General features: G+C 38.7%; 1 protein-coding gene and 2 pseudogenes across 8 annotated transcripts in view; 2 read left to right on the plus strand and 1 right to left on the minus strand.

Moving 5' to 3' along the window:
* The window catches only part of RTN4IP1 (reticulon 4 interacting protein 1), a 147,942-nt gene that overhangs the window by 115,468 nt on the left and 12,081 nt on the right, over nucleotides 1-20,393 (minus strand). For all 8 annotated transcript variants that reach the window (XR_012496704.1, XM_019734979.2, XM_074333355.1 and 5 more), the window contains exons 5-7: nucleotides 11,091-11,139; nucleotides 3,147-3,283; nucleotides 286-469 (exon numbers count right to left, since the gene is read on the minus strand). Coding sequence is in view for 7 of the 8 variants with exons in the window: in XM_019734979.2 (XP_019590538.1) it covers nucleotides 286-469; nucleotides 3,147-3,283; nucleotides 11,091-11,139 (370 nt within the window). In the remaining variant the exon portion in view is untranslated. The remainder of the gene's footprint in view (nucleotides 1-285; nucleotides 470-3,146; nucleotides 3,284-11,090; nucleotides 11,140-20,393) is intronic.
* LOC109449055 (CBY1-interacting BAR domain-containing protein 1) lies at nucleotides 3,860-8,557 on the plus strand (annotated as a pseudogene).
* LOC109449054 (Y-box-binding protein 1) lies at nucleotides 13,067-16,011 on the plus strand (annotated as a pseudogene).

Raw genomic sequence — 20,393 nt, forward strand, 5'->3', positions numbered from 1 at the left:
CACATGGATTATTTCATTTAATCCTCACAACATGCAGTAAGGCAGATATCCTATCAGCTTCATTCTACCGGTGATGACATTGGGGCTTAGAGACATTAACATTAAGTGACTTGCACGGGGTCACACAGCTACTAAGTGGAGGCCAGAATTGGAACCCTGTAAGGGTGCGACTCCAGAGCCCATGTGTCACGGTGCCTCCAAGATAAAAGAAACCGGCGAGGTGGAAATCAATTTCCAGAAGCATGAGACACCTGCCTGCTCTCCCCACCCGAGACTCCTCCCTACCTTTAATGTCTTCGAACCCACGGTGACGCCTGTCTGCAGCATGCCGTCTGCTATGCCCAATCGGTCCATGTTCAGGAGGAAAGGGGTCACCAAAGTCACATAGGTGGCTCCTGACCATTTCTTGAGTAAATTTAGAGCCCAGGTTTCAGTGGATCCACCAACATTATCAAGGATAAAATCAAACCTGGAGAGAAAGAATCAAATCAAAACATTCTTGTGAGTCTTTTCCCAGGGCTCCAATCCCCCTTCAGTCCCATCACATTTCAGGGACAGCTCACAAACTAAGCTGCTCTGTGCCATCCAACAGAGGGGTGGTACTTTGCAAAGGAGAAAAGGGCATACCCACTCACCAAGTCCCTGGCTTTTCTCCAAGGTAAGTCAAATGTGACTGATTTTTTTTTCCTTTGGAATAAAATCGTATTATTTTCTAATACATTAAGAATGACTCTGGGTGGTAAACACACAATGCAATATATAGATGAGGTACTATAGAAATGTACACTTGAAACCTATATAATTTTACTAACCAATGTCACCCCAATAAATTTAATAATAAAAAAGAATGACTTAAACAAGTGGTTCTTAACTAAAGGTGATTTTAGCCCCCACGGGACATATTAGGCAATGTCTACAGACAGTTTTAGTTGTCATAACTGCGGAAGGTGGTGAGAAGAGGCTACTAGCATCTATAGTCCAGGGATGATGATAAACATCCTACAATGCACAGAAGAGCCCCTCACAACAAAAAAATTATCCAGCCTAAAATGTCAATAGTTGAAAAACTAAGGTTGCCAAGGTTGAGGAACCCTGACTCAAGCTCTATAGAAAACTGCAAAGCTATCCAGCCAATATAAGTCAACGTATAGTGCCCAAGAATAGTTGAAAGACAAGTATATACAGTTTGCACCCACAAGAATGATTTGCTTTTATTCTTTCCACAGTCAGAACTGCTTGTAGAAGCATCCTCTTCACCTTCTGGAACTTTCTAGTTTTTCGTTTTATGCACAGCATAAGGACAACGTATAAAGAGAAATCAACAGCCTGCTCTCAGTCTTTGATTCTCCTCTAACACGCCAAGAAAATCCACAGGAACTGACAGATATTTAACCCCTTAAATCGAATTAAAAACTGCTATAAATCGCAACATTCTACTTAAAAGGGATAGATCAAACCCAATGAAGCTTTTAAATACTTGAAAACAAAGATCTGTTTAGAGAACGCATACTTATAAACTAAGCAAATTAATAGATAAATTCCTTTTTGGTAAATCCCTCTTCCCTTCTAAATTCATCTGGATGAAGTCAAACATCAGAGCTTCTAAAACCAGTGTTGGCCAACTCTGAGGATCTTCTCTTGAGTCTTTCCTGGGACTAAAAGATGAGCAAGTAACAACTGAAAGATATGAGTGCAGGAGAGAGACCTTACCAGAAGGCTATTGTTCTCATTAAAAAAGAATAGAACATTATTTTTATGAGTTTAAGTTTCTAAAGTTTCTGCTTTTAAGTTCTACTTCCTTCCCAAATTTTAAATAAATAAAAATGACACTTATTTTAAATAAAATTCAAGGGCAGCCTGGTATTACAGAACAGGCACTGCCTGAAAAAGAAGTGTGGACACCAGGTTGTCGACCCATCTCTCCCACCAATAATTAAGCAGCATGAACTTGAGCATGCAGAAACTCCTAAGTCCTCGGCCCCTGATATTTTCAACTATAACATGACAGAGTTGGACAGAAGATTTCAAAGTCCTTTCCTGCTATAAAATTCTAAGATTCAAATCTAAAAAGCTGCAAGTTGGAAGGAGGAACAAATGTATTCTAGGTGGATTCAGAGGCCAAACTCCAGGCAGAAGTTACAAAGATCAATTTTCACTAAAGCTGTCAGAAAAAAGTAATGGCCTGCACTTGTAACCCAGTGAGGTTCCCCTACTGGAAAGGGGCAAGCAAAAGGGACAAGACCCCTAGCTAGAGATGCGGGGAGCAAATGGTAGCACAGGTGCGGGAGGCTAGACAGGGTGTGCTCCAGTCTGCTACCTGTCACGTTCTCTGTTCTCTGACGACAAATCCCAGACATGAATAAAACCTATGGCAGAGGGAGGGGAATGGGCTGGCCTTGGCCTCAGTCTCATGCTGCTATTCCCTAGAAGCAGCAGAAAGTATGAGATCAACCGAAACTACCACTATCTAGAAGGCAGATCTTGGAGGCCCACAGAGCCTTTGGAACTGACACACAGGCAGGAAGGTATCCTCTCAGCTTCGGCTTTGTCTGGGCCAGATGAAGACCAGATTAAATAAGCATCCCCTCTCTTTCTGCCCGGGCCCGTCAGGATCAACAGGGCCTGACAGAACTCCTGGATCTGCTCCTGTTTCGGCCAAACCACAGCCTGGTGCTCAGATGCTCCAAGAACACTCTAGTGTTCCCATCACCAATAGTTATGCTGCCTTTGTTTCTCTGAAGCCCTTATTAATAAGCCCAAACACTAAAGGCATGTTTAGTGCTAAGCATATATTTTCAAGCACTGCTCTATGTTCACCTGTGGTGACAGATGCCCGAAGGGAACACACTTCCAATTTTGCCTTCAGACCTCTTATAAACCAGCAATAAAAGTTAACTTAAAAATTAGCAAAAGACCATGTAAGCAAAATATCTTCCTCAGTCCATATCACATTATGTTACTATGCTATATTAACACCTGAAATTAAAACAGAAACCAACCTCAATGACTTCTAAGGACAAGGAGGGTTTTCACAGGTTCTTCTCGAAGATTCCAAACTGACTGTAAGGTCACCAAACCACCTCAGGCTTGCTTATCAACTAGCCCTGTTCCCACCATCCCAATGTGAATATTGTCTTAATACATACGGTTTTAAAGATTTCAACTGCTCTTCCGTATTTCCAGATTTGTAATCAATTATATCATCTGCCCCAAGCTTCCTTACAAGTTCACTGGCATCCTGAGAGCAAACTGCTGTCACATGAGCATCCCATGCTTTCACTACCTGCCAAAATAAAAAAAAAGAAAAAGAGGGGAAAAGTAGAAAACTAACTGCCTTAAAAAAACACACAAAATAGTTGGCATTATGTGTACATTATAATCTCTAGAGAACTCTTAACAAGAACTACAGGAAGCCATCTGTCAGAGACTAGTAAAAATGATTAAACTTTTCTTCACTAAGACAATTCCAAGAAATAGATCTCATTTTCCCTGGACCAGACAGCCAGTCTCCTTGTTGTCATGAAATTATAACCAATCCAATTAGAAAAGGGCTGGGTACCTCATGAGTATCAGAAAAGACAGGAATTGATAACCTCAAGTTTAGTGTTTTCAATGATAACAAAGGTAAGTAGCCAAAACAAAAACCAAAAAAAAAGGCACAGGTCTTTGGAAAGTGACAATTTTACATGTGTCCAGAACATAAAAATGCAACATCTCTTCATTTTCATCTCATAAGTATTAGTACAGTCTTCAATCAGTCAGCTGTATCAAAGCACACAGCTATGAGTATTAAGGTAATAAATGAAAAGGTGCTTTGAAAAAGAAGTGGAAGAAAAGAAGGGGAATTTTATTTTTATACATGGATTACCTTTGGAGTAAGAAGACCTAAATAAATAGTTTCCAAGACTTAAAATGCAGATGTCTTATATTTTAAAATAATAAGGAATAACTAGACTTATATTTAGGGAAAAAAACTAAATTGTAATGTTATTCGGGATTAAGTATCCAGAAAGCACCCTGTTCTAAAATTGCTATAATTCCTTTCTATAATGACAATTTTGTAGAATTAAAGGGGGCCCTTCTCATCCTAATTTGAGAATCATTTCTTGAAGTTCACCGAGAAATTTTTGTATTGATAGTTATAGGTCATAAGAGATCAGCTGTTTTGTTCATCCTGTCCTGAGTATCAGTTTCCTGAGCTTCCTTATATAAGCTATTCACTAGAATATAAGAGATCTACGGTTGTTTTATTCACTATTAAATCCCCACTCCATGGCACACATAGGTGCTAATACAGTATCTGTTAAATACAAAAATAAAGTATTTTAAAACCATTCATAATCTTATCTAATTCCTCACTTTTAAAAGCAATATTGACCACGGGTTTATATGCCCTGGAAATCTAAGGGGAATTAAAACATTTAGGAGAGACATCACATACAATTTGTGATTTATAGGTAGGGGCGGCAAACAGAGACACTTGGGTATGACACATTGCTTTCAACAGCAAGTGTCAAACCAAATTCAAATATGTGAAGAACATAATGAATATCCAGTATCTATATATAAAAAAAGAAACTGTTGAAAAAACAGGAAATTATGTTCTAAACCCCTACAATTAATATGCGTTTTCTTTAAATAGTATTAAATCCTCAGGAAGAATTTGTCACATGTTGAAACAGTTCCATGAATTTTTTTCCAAATTTCTAGTCTTTCCTCTCCCACTTAGAACTATGTAGTATCTTTGAAAGCCACGAAAAAGGTTTTAAAAACAGCTTTATCTTTAAATATATGTGTGTGTGTGTGTGTGTGTGTGTGTGTGTAAAATGAAACATTACTATAAAATGCCTATAAAGCAGACAAAACTCTGAGACAGAAAGCCAGCGGCCATTCCAAAAGCTTTTCTATGTGGCCCATCCCAACACAAGCTCCTCCCTCCTGAAAACTCATCATTATCCTGATATTTATAGTAACCATCTCCTTGTATTTAAAATAAAATTTTGTTTTATCACCCAATTATGCATTCCCTAGACACTATAGTTTAGTCTCATGTATTTTAAAAATATGATGTCTTCTTTTAAGTCTCTTTTTAAGCTATAGGCTCCTTTTCTATACTTTCATTTCCTTATAATTTATCTGTGAAAGAATCCTGGCCATTTACCCTGCAGAGTTTCCCACAGTCTGGAATTTCTGATTGTACATTCAAGGGCCAGTCACGCTGCTCTGTCCTCTGTATTTTCTGTTTCAATCCTTTTAGCAAGACGATGGATAATGTCAGGCAAAATGATAGCAGGCACATCTGTCTGATTGTTGCTCTTTTTTGTTATCTTAGCAGCTGTCTATTGGTGGTTATATTCTAGCTCTTCTTTTTTTATTTAGTTGGCATACTTTTATAAAGAAACGCTGTTGTGTTCACTCAGGTGTGTAGTTCATATAGTAAAGGCAAGACAAATAATTATTTTCCTTTATAGGTTTATAAAATAAATTGGTTCCCTATCATCTTCCAAAAGTGACCTAAAAAATGTATCATTATGGGCAGGATGGGCTCCCAGCCGCCAGCAGCAGCTCCTGCCTCAGGGCGTGTCTGGGTGACTCGGAGCTCTGTCATTGGGCCCCAGTCCAGGTTCCCGGCAGTGAGTGAGGCACGATACTGAGGTGCCGCCTGGGAAACCGTGATGCTCAAACCAGACAAGTGCAAGACGCTGTCACAAAGATGGAGAAGCATTTTGGTGAGCTGTGCCAAATCTTCTCTGCTCATGTGTGGAAAACTGCCAGAATGCAAGAAAAAGCAGACCTACTGGTGAATGAAATCAACGTGTATGCCTGTACAGAGCCCTCAAATTTAAAGCAGGGTCTGAAAAACTTTGCTGTTGAGTTTGCCAAACTTCAGGGTAATAGACAAGCAGAGGTTTAAAGACTTGAAGCCAAAGTCGTTGAACCACTGAAAGCTTAGGGAACCACTGTAAAAATGAAACGAGATGATCTCAAAGGAACATTATTAACATCAAGGAATCAAGAAGCTAAACAGTTAACTCAGAAAGAACACATCAGCGAAACCCATCTGATCGACACATTATTTCACAGGCAGAAACCAAATTACAGAACTACAAGGGATGCTACCAGAACAACTCGTCATCTGGGAGAAAATAATGCCAATTTTGAAAGGCAGAAAATAAAGGACATAAAGGCTATATTCCCAGAAATGATCACTACTGAATGCTATTTCATGGCACTGTCAACCAAAATATACAAAAGATTGATGAAGAAGATTTGGAGGTTTTCTGAAATTCTCTGTATCCACCAGATTATTCATCTCATTTAGATATTGTAAGAGCAAATTCAAAGTCACCTCTTCAGAGATCACGGTCAACTAAGTGTGTACCCGTAACAGGACAGGTAACCATTGGTGACTAAGAAAGGATCAACAAGCAGAAGATGATAAAGAGTGTGAGGGTAAGGACTTAGATGTAACACAAGAAGAACATTAATTTTCTTAAGTAAACTTCACATTTTTATGTTAAATGACTTGGAATCCAGAATTACTAAATTGTAAAACTTTATATTGGCTCAATACATTAAACCTCATAAATATATATTTCATCATGAACTCATGGATTTAAATATATTTGAAGGGAATCAATTTATTGTAATTATTATTATTACTGAAGCTCAAATTGTCATATCTTTGGGAGTTTTCTTCAAGTTGGCTCCTGAGTGTTTTTGGTATGACTCGACTAATCTTTGATAGTTTCCTTGCCATCTAACATATTTCAGGCTCATTTCTTGTATATTTTGTGCCCTAAATCTGTAATCTACCATTTCTCCAAGAAGCTCTGTACTCTTTTGGATAGCAGTGATATATCCAAAGAGATAGCTTTACACATATAAAAAGAGATAGCTTTACACATATAAAATATCTCTTGAGTTCATATTGATACTTCCAATTCAAATTCAAGACTACACAGCTTTTATTTAACCTCTTTTCTGTTATATCTGTATCTTTTCTTCCACACCTAAAATCCTGGCTGTCAAAACACAAGGGATGATAGAATTAAATGTCATAAATGGGTAGATGATATGTCGTAAATACCCATTTGTTTTACTGTATATTACACACATAATAGTCTCTGAATAATACTATTATCACTATCAGTATGATTAATGGAAGCATTAAAATATTTTTAATATATGCTCTATTTTCCCCGTTTTAAAAAAGTAATTTTATATTTATTTACCTTGTCAGAGCATATGGCTGTTACACACTATACTCTCTCTTTCTAAGCCTTCATTTAGTTTTAGTTCTACAGATAACTACGTTTAACATTTACCACCAGTCCTTAGTTTGACATCTCTAGTAATTTTAGTTGTCAGAAACTCATTCTCTAATAGATTTCTTAGAAAAGGATCAGAAGAATATACGGCCCAAGTTCTTACATGTTATTAACAGTCTGTGTATCCTTTATACATGAAGACCAGTTTGGCTGAATATAAAATTCTTAGCGTACTCTTTCTCAAGTGTCTTAGATACGTTACCATATTATTTTTCACTGACATTAAAGCATTGCTGTCAAAAGTCTGATAATCTAATTTTACTTCTTTTCTAAGATATATGCTCTTTCTTTTAAGATGTCCCAAGGATTTTTTCTTTTCTTTTTCTTAAAGGCCAATAATTGTAGTAGAGTTTTCCTTGATATTGCTTGTTCTGAGTCCATCTTTTTAGTTTGATAAGTGCTATGGTCATTTAATATGTAGTTTTAAATCATTTAATTTCAGGAAAGTAGGGAAGTTTCTTGAATAATACATTTTAGTATTTGTTTTAGTCCCTTGTTTTGGTTTTCCTCTTCAGAGACTCCTATTATCCATATATTAAAATCTTCTTTCCTATCTTCATATTTGACGGTTTCTATCTCATTGTTTCTTTTGTAATTTAAATTTTTTCCTGTTTACACATTCTATTTCTACTAGGGTATAATTACTATGAAGTTTAGCCTTTATTGATAAATGGTTTTCTCGTTTTACTTTTTTTCTGAGTTTTTTCAATTTCAATTTTTTAATTGAATTATTTGTCTTTCTGTTGTTGAGTTGTAAGAGCTCTTTACATATTCTGGATATTATACCCTATTTAGACAAATGATTTGCAAATATTGGGTTCCATTTTGTATGTTGTTTTTTCACTTTCTTGATAGTGTTCTTTGATGCACAAAGGTTTTAATTTATGAAATTCAATTTATCTGTTTCTGTCTTCTGTTGCTTGTGTTTTTAGTGTCATATCGAAGAATCTGTTGCCAAATCCAAGATCATGAAGATTTATTTCTATGTTCTCTTCTGAGTGTTTTATGGTTTTAGCTCTTTGACTCAGCTTGAGTTAGTTTTCATATATGATGTGAGGTAGGGGTTCAAGTTCTTTTTTCTTTTTTTCTTTTTTTTTGCAGTGGATATCTAGGTGTTCCAGCACCACTGATTGAAAAGACTACTCTTTTCCCCATTTAATGACCTTGCCACCCTAGTCAAAAATCAATTACCCATCGATGTATGGGTTTATTTCCAGATGTTCGATTCTATTCCATTAATCTGTCTGTCTATCCTTATGCCAGTACCACATTGTTTTGATTAATGTAATTGTGCAGTAAATTTTTAAATTGAGCCAGCGAGTCTTCCAATTTGTCTTTTTTTCAGGATTGTTTGGCAATTTGGGATCCCTTGCAATTCCATATGCATTTTAGGATCAGCATGACAATTTATGCAAAAAAAGCATAGCTATCATTTTAATAGGATTGCACTGAATCTGTAAATCACTTTGGGGGAGTATTGCTATGGCACCTCTATGTACATTTTAGAATCAGCTTATCAGTTCCTACCAAATTGCAAACCTCCATCCACGTGTACCAACCATGATCTTCCTCCTTAAAAAATTTCCTGTATTTCTTATAGAGGACATCTACAAACAAACTCACATATAAAACCACTGGAAAGATCAATGCTTCCTTCTACTTAGAAAATTTCCTTCTTAGAAGATCAAGCTGAAATTACAGTGAATTTACTAAATCTGGCTTTCCTTCAGCTTTTAAGAAAAAATAATGTATGTGAATTAATAAATTCATAAAAATAACAATCTTCCTATTCACAAGATTTGAAAAATTGTCTTACATTGTTGGAGGAAATTTAAGAAGGCCAAAGAAATAGAGAGATGTTCCATGCTCATGGATTAGAAGAATTAACATTGTTAAAATGTCCATTATTACCAAAAGCAATCTGTTACATTCAATGCAATCCTTACTAAAATCCCAATGGCATTTTTCACAGAAATAGAACAAAAATTTGTTTGGAACCACAAAGGACCCCAAATAGCCAAAGCAATCCTGAGAAAAAAGAACAAAGTTGGAGGTATCACACTCTCTGATTTCTAAGACAAAGCTACAATAATCAAAACAGTATGATACTGGAAGAAAAACAGACACACAGACCAATGGAACAGAACTGAGCACCCAGGAAAAAACCCACACAGACATGAGCAACTTATCTATCACAAAGGAGCCAAGAACATACAGTGAAGAAAGGAAATTCTCTTCAATAAATGGTGTGGGAAAATTGGACAGCTATGTGCAAAAGAATAAAACTATATCACTCTCTTACACCACATACAAAAATTAACTCAAAATGGATTAAGGACTTTAATGTAAGACTTGAAACCATAAAATACATAAAATAAAACAGGTGCAAAGCTTTGGACATTGGTCTTAGTGATGTTTTTGTGGATTTGGCTCCAATGACAAGGGAAACAAGAACAAAAATAAACAAATGGGACTACATCAAATGAAAAAGCTTCTGTACAGCAAAGGAAATCAACAAAACAAAAAGGCAACCAACTGAATGGGAGAAGATATTTGTAAATGATATTCCAGATAAGAGATTAATATCCAAAATATATAAAGAACTCATACAACTCAACACCAAAAACCAAACAACCCAATGCAAAAATGGGCACAGGATCTGAATAGACATTTTTCCAAGGAACACATAAAGGTCATCAGGCACATGAAAAGATGTTTAACAGCACTGATCATCAGGGAAATGCAACTCAAAACCACAATGAGACACCACCTCACACCTGTTAGAATGGCTATTATAAAAAAAGACAAGAAATAACAAGTGTTGGAAAGGATGTGGGAAAAAAGGAAACCCTTGTACACTGTTGGCGGATTGTAAATTGGTGCAGCCACTATGAAAAACAGTAGGGAGGTTCCTCAAAAAATTAAGAATTATACCGTATGATCCAGCAATTCCTCTTCTGGGTATTTATCTGAAGAACATGAAAACACTAATTCGAAAAGATATATATGTACCCCTGTGTTCACTGCAGCAATATTTACAATAGCCAAGATATTAAAGCAATCTAAGTGTCCATTGATGGATAAAGATGTGATAGATATACATATACACACATATACACAATGGAATATGACTTGCCATAAAAAAATGAAATATTGCTATTTGAGACAGCATGAATAAGTTTCGAGAGTACTATGCTAAGTGAAGTAAGTCAGAAGGAAAAGGACAAACTATGTAATTGCATTCACATGTGGACTATAAAACAAACAAAAAAAAGAAACAAACAAACAAAACAAAATAACAATGAACTCACCAATATGGACAACAGAATGGTAGTTACCAGAGGGGGAAGGATGGTGGACGATGAAATAGGGAAAGCGGGTCAAACATATGGTGACAGATGGAAACCAAACTTTTGGTGGTGAGCATGCTTTAGTATATACAGATATTGAATTATAATACTGTATACTTGAAACTTATATTATTAACCAATGTTGCCTCAAAAAAAAGAAAGAAAGAAAGAAAGAAAGAAAGAAAGAAAGAAAGAAAGAAAGAAAGAAAGAAAGAACAGCCTAGTAGGGTTAAATAAGCTAATGTTTGTGAAGTGCTCGCATGTGGCTCAAAATAAGTCTTAAGCTATCATTATCATCATGTCTTATTATTTCTGTTGTTTATGTATTACTACTCCTATTACATGAAGCCCCAGAACAGGATGTATAAATCACGTTTCAAAATAAAAAGAAAAAAAGAAATGGTCTTACCTGTATAGCAAAAGTACCAACTCCGCCTGAAGCACCCAAGATTAAAACACTGCAATGCAAAAGAAACTACAGTTAATGAAAATACTAAGGCAATATAACTGGATAAATAAACAAGATGTTTTCAACATGCAACTGGCTCAAAGATAAACAATCCCCAAAGCAAATAAAGTCATTCAGCTTCCCAAGATCCTATTACACAATGATTTTTAAATTCACCAAGAAGCTACAAATGCTTGAAGCTAGACATTCTATGAGCTCTTTTCCAAGAATACCAAACACCAAAAATACCAACATTTTTGTATTTTTTAAAGCAGCGCAGATGGTTGTTGGTTAACACCTGCCTTAGAATTTCTCTGAGCTACAATTACCATAGCTTTCCCTGTAAGAGGGAGCTTTGGGATCCTTTTTAGTGTATAGCGTTGATTCAGTTGCTCTCTAAGAAAAATCACATTCCTGACCACATTCCTGTCAAAGTGGAATAAACGTCTTTTGTTGAGACATGTCCCATCAAGCTCATCGACTTTCATAAATGGAAAGCAATCTTAGCTTCAATTTCGCTTCCTGTAAAAGCAGATGAATCTGTCCCATCAGCACAAACGGCCTTGGACTCCAGGTTTCTCCCACGTTTGATCACTGCAGGCCTCCTGCCACTCTAGACCAAGGGTGTGCAGCCAGGAGTTTACGAAGGAATGGGGTGGGTAGGAAGGAGGGTGTGAACCCTCTGAAATTGTGGACTAACAGGAAAATGTGGTGTGATTAAATAACATAAAAAATATGTGCACTGGGGAGGAGAGGGATCCAAACCTATCATCCATTTCCCAAACAAACGTATGACCCAAAAGAGAATCACTAGTCAAGAATCACTGCTTTACATACTCTTACATTTTATTCCTGACTTAAATTAGAGCTCCAGCAAATGGCCTTGCTTGGACTGCATAGTTTCAGGTCCCCAGAAAGTTGTTTGCATTGAACTGCATTTTGCTGTTATGCTACCAATCGAGGCTGGGGGACGTTATAATGACTATTTGACAGTTGATACTACATCAACTAAGGTGATATTGTTGAGAGAATTCTTCATGAGAATTCTCTTTATGAGTCCACATAGAAAGACATGTTTCTGAAGATTAAGGTGTGGCAGTAGCTGTGCTTCTATTTATCTGTCACTGCAAATTGTGCAACTGCTGGTTGTGGTTCCCTCTGACTTGGCTGCTAGAAAGTGCAGAGAATTTTGCCACCTATCTCTCCAGCAAGTACACCAGATCTTGGAATATGCATTCTGTCTACAGTCTTAACCCTCGTTTCATTTTATTTTTTTCTCTCTTACCCAAATCACAGAAGTCTGGTTGTTACCCTTTAGATCTTAGAAGTTACTACTATAATTTCTGAGCCAGCTGTTTCCACTGAAGTTAATACGACTAAATGTAATTCCTTGTACATGTGTTTCTTTTAGAAGAGTTACATTTAATTTCACAGAACTATAAATTGTGAATAGAAGAAACTTTAAAGATCAACTCCTCCCAAATCCTTCAACTCACACATTTAATAGCTTTACTACTTCCTAAAGAGGTGAGGGAAAGCACTAAAACTGCCTCACAGATACATCCAAAGAGTAATTCATCCATGCAATAGTTTACCCTCTTACTTTGGCTCGTTCTTATATAGTCAAACTCTCATTTCAGTTTTTCCCAATCTAACTTTATCTCAACTCTGACCCCACTCGCTATTTCCTGAATAAAACCCTCAGTCACCCTGGCCCCTTCACTTCTTACCCCCAAGTCCCACGCATACTGGCCCATTCCTCTGGCTCTCAAATACCTTCACGACCTGCTAAGGTTTCTCTTCCCTTGAAGGCTCAAGTCCCAGTTTTTGTGCACAATACCCTTGAGATAGCCCCAAACCTGATACCCATGCCACGTATCTGGCATTTGGCACATTGCTACCTTTCATTCATATGCTTGTTTCCCAAGCTATTCTGTAGGGCTTCGAGGACAGAGACCTCAGATTACGCCCAGCACTGGGCATATTACCCTGAATTCAGCAGATACCTCATCAGTGTTTCTTGACTTTAAAAATCATCTAAGCCAGCATTATGTATATCCTACAGTTGAGGCAACAATTGCTATTACCCCAAACGAGGAAATGATCTGGTTATTTGAAAGATTACATTGAAGTTTTTTCCAGTAACGAAAAGCCTGAAATTAATTTCTAATTCTGAGAATGCTGGATTTAAGAGGATGCCAAATATAATGGCTGCTTAAGGATCCAATGGCTGGACACATCTCCGACCACATTACTGGCAGTTCATCACTTCCCCATAATTCTTGATCCAAAGCAGCCGCCTTCCTCCAAATAAAGAAGCAAAATTCATTCCTTCAAATAAAGCAGCATTGCTTCTCAGCAACGCTTGGCAGAAGAGGGAGTGGTTCTGCACTAGCAGCGTCAGTTCCTTATGTTGCCACTTGATGGCGCCCCCAAGTGCAAAAACGCAACGAGCAAGCCCAGCCAAAAGCTACATACCACCAGTCAGCTTGTAAAGAAGCCCTGGGGACACATCATTCCCTGGTCCTGCAAATTCCATGTTTTGTGCAGGTTCAACCAGGCCCGGTACTTTTCTTCAAACAAAGAAAGTTCCACAAAGGGACAGCAGGCAAAATAAATTTTCAAGCCAGCACTAAGTCAGTTGGTCCTCTACAGTTTGAAGTCCTGTGGTTGAACTAACTATACTTGTTGTACTCTTCAAAGCACTTGCAGTACAAAGGGAAAACACTGCTGCGCTTACCCCCAGCGGCCCTTTACTTTTGTGCTATACAGTGGGAATACTTTCTACCCAGTTGCTATTCAAATCTCACTGAAGTAGAAGCCAATTTGTTATAGTAAAGAAAGGTGTGCTGTGTTGCTTATTTGTTTATACAGAGCAAAAATACTCTATTTGTAAAAAGCACTATAATTGAAAATTGCCAAGATTTTTCATTGCATTCCTCTCTTACTTCCTAAGTCCACATATAGAGCTTTTTTTGAAGTCAGTGAGAATTGCACTGTGGAAGATATATAAAATATGGGGGAAAGTATAATTATTACACTGCTTATATATCCTTAAACCCTAAACTCTTAAGTTTATGTCATTTCTGCCCAATCTCTGAATTCTCCCTAAAACACATTAAGGTATAAAGCAAAGTTGGCTTTCTTTTCTATGACTGAGTCACTTTTTATTTAGCATTTGGGCACCTAACTCCTCTATAATCCTATTTTTCAATATTACAATCTTATGAGGCATCAACACCATAATTACCTTACCCCCCCCCAAAAAAAAAATAAATAATAAAGAAAAGAAAAGAAACACAACAAAATAGGAAGCAATCCAGAGTAGGGAATCATCTTTCAAATTTCTATATTCTGGCTTAGCCCCAGAAATCTCTGAATGCCAGGGCTGGTGTGGACACCTGGGCTCTAGGCCCAACTCTCCCACTAACTGACTCTAGGCCTCAAATTCATTACCTATGAAACGACGATCCTGATGGTACACTCTAGGAGTCAATGAAAGAGAATTGGCATTTTCAGTCTAATTTAAGCTTACACTGAGTCTCCCCACCTTCCTAACGCAGAAGTAAACGGCCTTCATGATTCCCCCCAGACCCCATACTGGGGGGGGGGGGGGGAACAGCCACAGCACAGGTAGAGTGCCCTTTTTTACGTCCTAATGGCTCAGAAACAAAGGTGATTTAAACATGGCTAAATCTTCCACCAGTGGAAACAACTGGTCTTTAAAAAATAAGGATGATGCTGAGTTTGATGAGTGGCCGGAAGAGAAGCCGGACCCCAAAGAGCTCTGAGCAGCCCCATGGCCGACGGCCTAGTTACCATCACACCCCGGGAGGAGCCGCAGCTGCCCCCCCCCACGCCCCCCCTCCGGGTAACCAGGAGCCACGAGGATGAGACCCAGCCTGCCCCCCACCCCCACCCCAGCAGCACTACAGACACCAAACCCGGCACCACCTGCAGTGGCGCAGGGAGCAGCGGGGGCGCAGCCTTACGTCACCAGCACCTGCCAAGGGGGGGACAAGATCATTGCAAGGAAGGTTTTGGGAGCAGTAAAATGGTTCAATAAGAAACGGATATGGTTCCTTCAACAGGAATGACACCAAGGAAGATGGATTTGCACACCAGGCTGCCATAAACAGTAACCCCAGGAAGTGCCTTCGCAGTGTAGGAGATGGAGACTGTGGAGTTTGATGTTGTAGAAGGAGAAAAGGGTGCGGAGGCAGCAAATGGCACAGGCCCTGGTGGAGTTCCAGCGCAAGGAAGTAAACCATGACAGACGCTATGCACGTCGCAAGAGTCCTCCACGCAATTACCAGAATAGTGACAGTGGGGGAAAGAATGAGGGATCGGAGAGCGCTCCCGAAGGCGAGGCCCAACAGCAGGGGCCCTACCGCAGGCCACGGTTCCCACCTTACTACACGCCGAGGCCCTATGGACGTGGACCACCGTATTCCAACCCTGCTGTGCAAGAAGAGATGGCCGGTGCTGACAAACGGATGCAGGATAACAAGGTAGACCGGTGAGACGGAATACCCGGGGCCAAAAAAGTGTACAAACATGACTTGTATTCATCTTTTGTTATCAGTATATATTGAGTATTACAATTTTAATAGTTTTTCCTTTCTTAAAATGTGAGTACATTGTTTTGGCAGCCTCTGTATATATCGGGACTATAGATCACGATTCTGCAGGGGCCTTCCTCACCAAAGACAGCCTAGAGAGGATGGCAATGGAGATAAGGAAAATCAAGGAAATGAGAGGCGAGGTCAGCAGCCACCTCAACATTGGTACAACCGTAACTTCAACTACCAATGCAGACACCCAGAAAACCCTAAACAGCAAGATGGCAGCGACAAAAGCAGCGATCCATCAGCTGAATTAATCCGCTCCAGAAGCTGAGCAGGGTGGGGCTGAGCAAATGCACGCTTACCATCTCTACCATCATGTAGTGTAGTCACCCAACAAGAAGAAATGACTATGAAATTCCAGCAATAAGAAATGAACAAAAGATTGGAGCTAAAAACCTTAAGTGCTTGCTTTCTGCCCATTTACCAGATACTGGAACTATCTGCATTATCTATGCAGCATGGGTTTTTTATTATTTTTACCTAAAGATGTCTCTTTTTGGTAATGACAAATGTGTTTTTTAATTTAAAAAGAGAAAAAGCCTGTTTTTTTCCTCAATACACCTTTAAAGGCTTTTAAATTGTTTCACATCTGGTCAAGCTGAGATTTTTAAGAACTTCATTTTTAATTTGTAATAAAAGTTTACAACTTGATTTTTTTCAAAAAAGTCAACAAACTGCAAGCACCTATTAATAAAGGTCTTAAATTTTTAAAAAAATTATGCTGAAAATGTATAATCTCAATCTTCAGTTTCACACACAACTTTTAAATCGTTGCGGGAAATGGATGAAAGATAGCAAAGTGTATCACAATATGCTAAGTTTACTCCCTAAAGTGAGTGAGAAACTTAATCTGAGTAAGTGTAATACAGCTACAAATCAACCAAACATGACCGAGACAGCGTGGATTTGTGTGTCCCCTTCTTTTAAGCCTCAGTAATTCATGTAGACATTCCCCAATTTACAGAAGAGTTCATGTGTGAATTAGTTGTTTAGAACTTTTAAACACATTTTCCCATGAAAACAAAGCTATTTATACGTCTTGGCAAGGTGCCCAGGGTAGCTTTTTAAAAAGGTTTAGTTAATCCATAAAGGACGAAGAACCTCCTACACAGTATAGCAATGGTTCTGTGGGAAATGTATTCAGAATTTCAACCCCGGGTACTGGGAACACATCTCCCCAAATGGGGATAGGCAGTGGGAACCATCCCAAGTCACTGGTTCCTTCAATCTGATATAGAACAGAGGGAAGGAAGAAAGAGGGACAGATCATTTATTATGGTAATAATAGGATGGATGGGAGAGCAGTTGTGTGGTCAGAGAAGGATTTACCATGGAGCTGATGCGGTTCAGGACATGCTACCTCAAAATATGGCACCTTGGCATATTGAATATTTTAAGCTGAAGGCGTTTGAGAAATGGCCTATGGAGGACACTCTGACCTTCTCCCCTGAAGCTAGTCATAAAAAATCCTCACGTGAGAGGTGTCCTCCCTATGAGGAAGCGTCCTTACCTCCAAGATGGAAAGTCACAGAGAGGAAGTAGAACAAGGCGGCCTTGTTTCCCCAGTTTACTTACACTTCGCTCATACCCTTTGTCCTATCACATTTTTTCACAACTCGGCACTCTTCATCAAATGTCACATACAAACACACAGGTTTACTTCTTCAGGTCTTCATTTCCTATGAAGGTTCCTATGTCACATAAAACTTGTAAGAAATCACTGTGTCCTTTTCTCTTCTTGTCATTTGTTACAGGGGCATGAGCCAAGAATTTTGAAGAGTGGAGGAGCCACTCTTCAAAAGCCTACACAGCCAATAAAGCTTAAGCGTCGGGCCCCTCCCTTATACAAGGCCCAGGGAGGGGCCCCAGCAATATATTTGGGTGGATATATGTCTTTGTAAAATTTTTAAAGTAAAATATGCTATGAAGGGTAGCAGGCTATGCCACCCAAAAATATATCATTTTGGCATAAGGATTATTTTGAGCTGAAGGTAACTGAAAAGAAGTAGATATAAGAAAGCTCTCTGCATTCCCCCAATTTCCCTAAAAGCAGGATGTAAATTTACCTCTTCCTCTCTCTACTAGGAAGGACAAAGTTTAATTTAATCCCTGGAGATAACTTTAGACCCTTATTAACAGAGAAGATACCAACTTAATTCTGCATAACAAATTTATTCTTGCTTTTCCTGGTAACCTCTCCACAACCGGACTTCCCCAAGCGTTTTTCTCTTTTGTGTTGTTAGCTGAAGCTGGTATTTTAGTCTGAATTCTAAGCTACTTCAAGTTACTCATTTTTCCCCAGGTACCTCTCATGTATACATAAGGTACATACGTTAATAAACGTCCATTTGTTTTTCTCTTGTTAATGTCTTTTATTAGAGGTCTCAGCAGAGAACTCAGAAGCGTAGAGGGAAAATTATTTTTCCTACCTACTAACCACAAGCAGTTAAAATTGCTGTCTCTTTCCACTCCTACACTCCATTACACCTCCCCTCTTGTCAGGTGACACTAGATATGGCTGAAAGAAAGTAGATTTAAAGATACATTTGCTTTGGGTTTAGTGGGAAATACTGATGTGGTTCATAGTAATTTCTGAATAGAGTTCAATTATTACAGGCTGTCCTGGTTTAAAAATGTGGAAGAGGTTCAGAACAGGGCTCCCCAGGATGTGCCACGTTAGCATGTGGATTGAGCTGAAGGGGATCCACATCCTGTGGGCTCACGGAAATTTTCACCTTTCCTTTAAAGAATTTAAATTAGGGAATTCGCTCAAAATGAGTTATCACCAGAAATCACTTTTATGACCTATATGTAGGGCAGGGCAAACTTCTAATTACTGAACATTTGCTATTCTTATCATCCTGTGAATGACCTTGCTTCGCTCTGAAGCCCCAGGTGCCTTACCTCATCCCTTAGTTCAGAATGTCATGCGAGGTCTGACAATTAAGTTTGCGACCTCATCCTAGATAAAGTGCTACATACCCCATTGCTGAATATCGAAGTACTCCCCTTGGGAAGCTACGCACTGATGCCAGCGCCGAGTCTACCCTTCAAAGCAATTTTGGAACTCTTCCTGGAATGGCCATCAGAGCTGTCGTCATATTACCCTGGATGTCCTGAATGTCATCAAAATGTCTTCGTTTCAATATTTCCTTTATCTTTGGGTAAAGAAAAAAGTCATCGGGGGCCATATCAGGCGAGTAGTGTTACAATACAGTTATTTGTTTACTGGCTAAAAACCCCCTCACAGACAGTGTCGTGTGAGCTGGTGCATTGTCGTGATGCAAGAGCCATGAATTGTTGGTGAAAAGTGCAGGTCGTTTTCATCTAACTTTTTCACGCAGCCTTTTCAGCACTTCCAAGTAGTAAACTTGGTTAACTGTTTGTCCAGTTGGTACAAATTCATAATGAATAATCCCTCTGATATCAAAAAAGTTAGCAACATCGTTGCAACAAGTTTGTGAACTTAATTATCAGGCTTCATATATACCTCATTTTCCCTTTCTGTCTCTGAACCTCTCATGTATGTGGGGTTCTCATATGTATAATAATTAAATTTAGTTATTTTCTCATGTTAATCTGTCTCATGGCAATTTGATGATTAGATCAGCCAGAAGAACCTAGAAGGGTAGAGGAAAGTTTCTTCCTCCCCCACAAAGCCTTCCAGGAATATTTCTACTCCCCACCAATATGTCCCCACCAATATGACCCCACCAATATATTGCTGGGGCCCCTCTCAGGGCCTTGTATAAATGAGGGGTCTGAAGCTTAAGCTTCATTGACTCTGCAGGGAAGGAAAAATATCTTTTTCTGCTACGCTGAAGTTCTTGGCTGTGGCCCCTGTAACAAATGACAACACAATAAGGCATCATGAAATGTTACTATGATAAGATTGAGCATCATAGTAGCTGGCACTGGATTCTGAGAGTAATGAAGGAGAAACACGGTTAAACAAGGTTTGAGATGTACAGAACCTGAAGTGAGTCTGTAGAAAATTCTTCCAGTTAAAAGACATGATTAAAAACTTACCATAAACTACTGATAAAGTTAATTTGTATTTCAGGACCCACAAAATGGATGCTGCCCCAGTGATTCAGCCCACATCACAAATCTAAACCTAAGTCAGCCTGCACTTACGGGAAATGCCTCACTGTCGAGGAAACTTAACACCAATCACAATCCTCCAACCTGGCTTTCGCTAGCTTACTTTACCCGAGAAAGCAGGACCCGCTAGCCTTGTAAGGAAATCCCCAACCTCCTGGCCAATCATGCCCTCTTTCCATGTTGCCTCTTCTAACACTCTGTACAGCTCCCTCAGGACCACGGCTGGTAGGCCCCAAATGCAGGGATTGTTTTCCCTTAAATACAGGACATCAAATTGGTTACTAAACTGTGTTATTTTGGTTATCTGACACCACTATAGGGAAGACATCAATAACAAACTAAATAATGAGGGTTGTCAATGAAATGCAAAGGTATTTTATTTTAGGCTCATTCACTGCATTAGAAAACTTCAAATGCCTTGCAATCTTATAGCTCATATAAGTAAAGAAATTCTAAGACATTTTTCCCAAATTTGACAACAATCCTAAATTTTACATGACATTAATAATAATGAGTTATACGGGGGAACGGG

Source organism: Rhinolophus sinicus, linkage group LG05 (genome assembly GCF_036562045.2).
Source record: "Rhinolophus sinicus isolate RSC01 linkage group LG05, ASM3656204v1, whole genome shotgun sequence".
NCBI classification, from domain to species: domain Eukaryota; kingdom Metazoa; phylum Chordata; class Mammalia; order Chiroptera; family Rhinolophidae; genus Rhinolophus; species Rhinolophus sinicus.